This window comes from Anneissia japonica, unplaced genomic scaffold (assembly GCF_011630105.1).
Source record: "Anneissia japonica isolate Jap-2015-1 unplaced genomic scaffold, ASM1163010v1 scaffold4988_len2956909_cov206, whole genome shotgun sequence".
Taxonomy (NCBI): domain Eukaryota; kingdom Metazoa; phylum Echinodermata; class Crinoidea; order Comatulida; family Comatulidae; genus Anneissia; species Anneissia japonica.
Window position 1 is genome coordinate 2335027 of NW_022696345.1, and position 6681 is coordinate 2341707.

The 6681-nt window shown below is 31.6% G+C and overlaps 1 protein-coding gene across 1 annotated transcript in view; it reads left to right on the plus strand.

The window, feature by feature from the left end:
- Positions 1 to 5137, plus strand: part of LOC117101902 (ATP-dependent translocase ABCB1-like) — an 18801-nt gene extending 13664 nt beyond the window's left edge. Inside the window, exons 20-25 of the mRNA XM_033242018.1 lie at positions 714 to 854; positions 1738 to 1894; positions 2075 to 2272; positions 3267 to 3470; positions 3856 to 4002; positions 4466 to 5137. Of these exons, the coding sequence (XP_033097909.1) occupies positions 714 to 854; positions 1738 to 1894; positions 2075 to 2272; positions 3267 to 3470; positions 3856 to 4002; positions 4466 to 4708 (1090 nt within the window). The 3' untranslated portion in view covers positions 4709 to 5137. The remainder of the gene's footprint in view (positions 1 to 713; positions 855 to 1737; positions 1895 to 2074; positions 2273 to 3266; positions 3471 to 3855; positions 4003 to 4465) is intronic.
- Positions 5138 to 6681: the final 1544 nt, after the last annotated feature.

Below are 6681 nucleotides of genomic sequence, written 5' to 3' on the forward strand. Positions count from 1 at the left end.
AATCAGAGGATTTTGGCATTTCTATATTGTTTAATTAAATTGTTTTCTAAACAGTATTATACTGTACTGCAATTAACAATCATCACCACACACTGTTATATTCTACATTAAAAATCAACATGAAATTCAAGTGTCAATCAACTTTTTATTTAATAATTATCTGTCTGTATCATTCAAAGTTTACAAAAATGTAAATAAACAAATACTGTATAAGAATTGTTCTAGTAAATTGAGTTATTGTAATAACGCCAGCCTTTACCTAACAATATGCAGCATAACAACAACAATAATAATATTTTAATAACAATAATTTAACAATAAAAAGTAATAATAATGAATTTGTATATAATTAATAAAAATAAAACAATAATAATAATCGATTAAATATATTGCATCTGTTGCTTGCATCTACCTATTCACTGTTAAGGCCATATACGACTTACTGTATTATGGTTATTGAAGTATTTTGTGTAAGCCATTTCTGTTAATTGAATAATAATATAACGTACGATGTAATGTACTCACTATAAATATTTCATCCGTGTCCAGGATATCTTAATTGAATACAATATTTATATTGAGTACATTTTAAGTACGATATATTATTATTCAATTAAGAGCCGAAGTGGCTTACAAACTTAAACATCGCTGTTGTTTTTCAAAAACCGTTACCCTTGTGCCAATAACTATAAATTACATTTTAATTGTTATAGAATAAGCAAAAGGAATTCGACGCTGTATGGATTGTCGTTTTCGTTCTCGCAAGGTATTATGTTCTTCATATATGCGGCTGCTTTCCGATTCGGTGGACACCTTGTTGCAAAGGGTGAGATGATGCCAGATGAAGTCTTTAAGTAAGCCACTGTTTTATAATTTAAATTATGTTTTAAGCTAATAAACTTGCAGCATAAAATTCAATACTTGAATTTAAATAAAAACAGTTTGTTTTTAAGTAATATAGTGTAACATATTGTTATATTTAGTGGAGCTAGGAAGTGTAATTTGAATATACAGTACAAGCAAATATGCACAAGTATGACTTATAGGGCTATATAGAAATGTTTATATTTGTCTAGAACAATAGGCCTTTATACTTCAAGGGTTTTTCTTGCGTTTTTATTTCCTCATGTGAATACATTTATTTCTGAACTTTATTCAGAATGTCAATTCTAAAGTGTATAATTGTATAAATATAATTTACTTATTTGTTCAGTTGTTTCGATTTGTAGAACCTTGGTTTATATTTTGTTGGGTTTTTTGGATTTTGTTCTATGGACCTGAGCTTTCCGTAGTGTTAATATCAAGCACAATGTGTCGGTGGTTTCCTGAGGGACATCGTTTGTTAATACAAATAATGAATGTTTATGAATGCAACTGACAGTTACAATCGACGAGGTGAATCAATGAAACATATGAAACAGTCAATTTTTTAACGAATACAAATATTCATTCCAATGCACGAATAAAAAAAATCATTCATTATTTGTTTGATAACACACCTTAAATAGATTCTTGTCATTTAATATTTTATTTTAAAAATCAACCTTTTTTCTTAATGGAGATTCTTGTAATTTGATATTTTCTGAAAAAAAATCTACTCTTTTTCCAAATGGAACGTACCAGCGCTTTTTTAACCAATCCAAATTTAGATCTATTTAGGTGTGTTATAATATCGAGTGATTTATAGCTTTTCACATTTTGTTTGAGCTTATATTACTATTTACATTTTTCTTTTAGGGTTTTCTTTGGCATTTCATTTGCTGGTATATCACTTGGTCAGTCGTCAGCTTTCATACCGGACTATACGAAAGCAAAATACTCCACAGCTCTTCTCATCAAGCTTTTCAACACAGTGCCCTCTATCGACAGTTACTCCAATGCCGGCTTAAAACCTGTATGATCATAATTCTTTCAATATCATTTAATTTGATTAATTATTTTAAATTATTATTTAACAAATCCAAAAGTTCGAACACCAACAATCAAATCATATAACTATTTTAAGGCATCATGTAGTTGGGTTGGATTTATATCTTATTTTCTTATAATATTGTTATATTGTTTTACGTCGCAGGCGAAAATGGAAGGGATAATCGAATATAAAGGCATCCATTTTACCTACCCTTCGAGACCCGACACGAAGATATTAAAAGGGTTGGATCTGACTATTGAACCGGGGTGTACGGTGGCATTAGTTGGCGAAAGTGGCTGTGGTAAAAGTACTTTGGTGTCAATATTGGAACGCTTTTATGATCCAGCTGAAGGTCAAGTGGTAAGATTAATTAATTAATAAATTAATTAATTATTGTATTATTTATTTAATCGAATAATGAAGGAATCAATGAATGAATCAATCAATTTGAAATGCCATGGAAAAATTTCCCAATTTGGTACTATTAATTTAGTAGTAGGGGAATGTCTCCCAGTGTACTGCCCAATCACCACCAGAAGGACTCCACTGGAAGTCTTTAGACTTTCGTGAGCTATCCTTGTTTTTTACACCACATAAATCCAATCCAATCCAACATACGGTGTCTCACAGGGAAGTATGCGCCCACTTTTGTTCCTCTGTTACGTTAATGATGTGCCGATTAGTTGAAATTGTAAGCTTATATGCCGGCGACAGAGTTCTAATGGTGTCAGGTAAAGTCCCAACCATATTGGCAAGAAGTCTAAGTAAAGAATTAGAATCTTGCAGTCAGTGGCTCATTGACAAAAGTTATCTATTCACCTTGGCAAGAGGCAATCCTTTTTGAGACAAATATTAGACTGAAAAATGCCACCGAATTTTCAGTTAGTTGCAATGGAGTGGCAAATAAAGAATCCCCTTCGATAAATTACTTGGGAATAGAACTCGATCAGTCTCTATCATGTGTAAACATTGTTAAGAGTGCACAGCCATTAAAAATATATCTGCAAGACAAAAATTCATATACAGACAAGCATCTTTCCTCAATGAAAATTCTATAAAAATACTATGTTCTGCTCGAATTCAATTATAAATAATCAATCGATCACAAAACATACATTGTGTAGCAGCCCACTACGATTACAGCATTAGGTAGTGTCTTTTATAATATTTATAATGATATTGATGATGATGATATTAACCAAAACTAAGAATGATAATAATTATAATGATTGAAAAAATGCATCGGTTTTCATTAATAATAATGATAATGATTATGCTAATCATTAACAAGTACATAATCAATACATACATAATTATTCTGACACCATTACCACATTGTTTTGGTTTTTTTCAGTTGTTAGATGGTAGTGAGACTAAAGAATACAACATTAAATGGTTAAGATCGCAAATGAGTATCGTAAGCCAAGAACCTGTCTTATTTGATAGAACTATCAAAGAGAACATCGGGTATTCTGTCGACACGCCCCTAACGGATAGCCAGGTAGAGGAAGTGGCCAAGATGGCCAACATACACGACTTTATCATCTCACTACCTCAGGTACTCATATTAAATGTTTTTTTGCATAATAACACACTAACACATTGCGGATAAAATACTGTAATATTGTACGCTTGATTTTAAGTAGGCCTCCTTGATTAATGTTTTATTTATGAAGTTTATTCAAGAACACGTTGTAGGACTATCCCATTCCTCTTTGATTATTTATCTATATAATTAGTATTCTATATTTTACTTTACTTTAGTTAGCATCCATTCAAGTATGATACAACATAAAATAACATTGACATACAAAATATAGAGAAAATTGCCGGTTTAAACAGAGAATGGATGCATGGACGACTCATAAAATCAACAAACGTTCAATTTTTTCAATGGGGTTCGTGTATAAATAGATTTTGACTAAAACGCTCATATTATTTAGGGATACGGAACATCTGTGGGAGAAAAGGGCACTCAGCTGTCGGGTGGACAGAAGCAGCGAGTTGCAATAGCTAGAGCACTTGCCAGAAACCCTCGAATCATATTGCTGGACGAGGCTACATCGGCTTTAGATTCGGAAAGTGAAAAGGTAAATATTTTTACTTATACAGGATATATAAATATCTTATATATATTTTTTTTAATTGGTGTTTAAAAAGTTATGTAGAAACAAGCCAAATTGCAAATTTCTTAATTGATTTTATTCTTAATAAATTGATTGTGTCACATTGATGACCTAATATTAATAATATTGAAGATGATGATGATGGTGGTGGTGGTGGTGATGATGATGAGGACGACGACGACGACGAAAGCGATAAAGATAACACAAACAATAATATAATTTATTTTTTATTTTATATAATGATGACGACGACAATGATTTTGATGATGATGACGATGATATTATTGATGGAGTGATGATAAAAATAGTAATATTCATATTGATGCATACTCAGATACAAAATGTGACACCTTACAATAATCTCAGATCCTGTTTATGTATTACGTGTTGGTTCCCGCTGTGCAATGTTTTCCATTGTTTATTACAGATCGTGCAGACAGCATTGGATCGTGCCATGGATGGTCGCACGTGTATCGTGATTGCGCATCGTCTATCAACAATACAAAATGCAGATAAGATAGCCGTAGTAGAAGACGGTAAGATCATCGAAGCGGGCACGCACCAGGAACTGACGGCAAAGAAAGGACATTACTTTGTGCTTACTGGTGGCCAACGTGAAGTTAAGCCTAAGTCAGAAAACCAAATCGATTGTCATATAGAAACCGATTAATATTGAGAGACAAATTATGATATCGCTTTTTATCGACCACACATAAATTTATATGAAGTTAAGTCAGAAAACCAAATCGATTGTCATAATTTGAAAAACCGATTAATATTCGGATGCAAATTATGATATCGCTTTTTTATGGACCACACATAAACTTATATGCAGTTAAGTCAGAAAATCAAATCGATTCTCATAATTTAAAAAAATGATTAATATTCATGACCAAATTATAATATCGCACTTTATGGACCGGACATAAACTTAAATAAAATTTTATGTGTAGTCCATAATGAATGTGAATGTGATACTAATTATTATTAAAGATTACTATAATTATTGTCAGGATTATGTATACTTAAATTATAAAACATATTGAAGAGTGGGTTTGCATGTATGCTCCAAGTAAAATAAAATGCAAAAGCAATGAAAAAACGGTTTACAATCATTGAAAGTTGACTTACGGAACACAAATTTATTAAGCCATAACAAAATCAAACGGATATTTCGATAGCTCCTGCTATCTTCATCAACGTTAAAGTGAGAAAACTTAAATTATAAAACGTATTTTTTAATCAAATCAAATTATAGAACATTTTATGTTATAAGTTCAGTGATAGGTGTTTGCTGTTTCGCCATAGTAATGTAACATGGTACAGTAGTTAAAATCGTATTATAGGTAGTACTATAGTAAGCATCGTACATCGGGCGATCATCGATCATCGGGCGATCAATCAACCAAACCCCGGAACTCACTGTCGTAGGCCTACGACAAATCCAACTCCGCTTCCTGTGAGCGCTAGACGTCTGTTGATTGTCGGTAGCAATCTGGGCAGATAGTAATTAAAAACAATCCGTTGCGAGCGTCGTGGCGTTTTTCCGTCCATCAGACGCAGCGGGTACTTGGCTATATATGAAATGCAAAACAATTACATTATATTTAATTATCAATAATACTGTAACCCATTGTAACAAGAAAAAAAGGCAGCATTTACTTGTTTGTTATGAGAGGTATTTTATATCTCAACATATATTTTAAATGTATTGTGACGAATTTGTAAAACAAATCTTAATCGAAAATATCATTTTAGCCTGTTCGTTCATGCTTTGTCAAATAAATATGATACATTTTATTTATTTTAAATGTAAAACTTCTCATGCTTTGTCAAATAAATATGATAGGCCTACATTTTATTTGTTTTAAATGTAAAACTTCTCTAAGTGTTTGAATAAGTTGGTTTAAGTACAGTCCTACATACTTTGCTTTAATGTCTTCCTCTACTAATCTTTACAATGTCTTTTCCCCTAATTTTTAATTTTCTTTCACTTGTGGATACAATGTTGTATAAAATAATTCAAAATGGTTTAATCTCTATTATGGAATAGGCTTAACCCCTTTTCTTTAAACTTTTTGTCAATTTGTTCTTCGGCGACGTGGGGTTTCACATATTTTGGACTGGATTTTGCCCAGTATAGTTTCTGATGTTTTTATCCTTTCAAATGAATACAATGCAAATTAAAAAATGCTTTATTAATGTAAACGTCTGTGCGTCTTAATTTATGTGCAATGAATTTTCTCGATATCATTATTAAGAGACATTGATATTCGATATGAAATATGAAATTGAAATAAAGAATGGATGAGTAGGCTATACGTAAATTATTCATACTAGAAACGAGCTCAGTGTCAGCTTAATTCAAAGAAAACAAACCTAAAAATTAAATAAATTGTCGAGGCCTCAAATTGTCAAGTTTCAAACCACAAATTGGTCGAAATATATGTCTACACTAGAAAAGAAATAACCACATAATGATATTAATAATAACGGTATGTAGATGATGATGCTGATAATGATTATGATGATTAAAAAGATGATGATGACGAGCTTAGCGAAGGGTCCATTTCATCCAAGAGATACCAACCACTACACGCTCTTCCGGAAACAATAGGCATTTAGTTTTGACTACCCGACCAG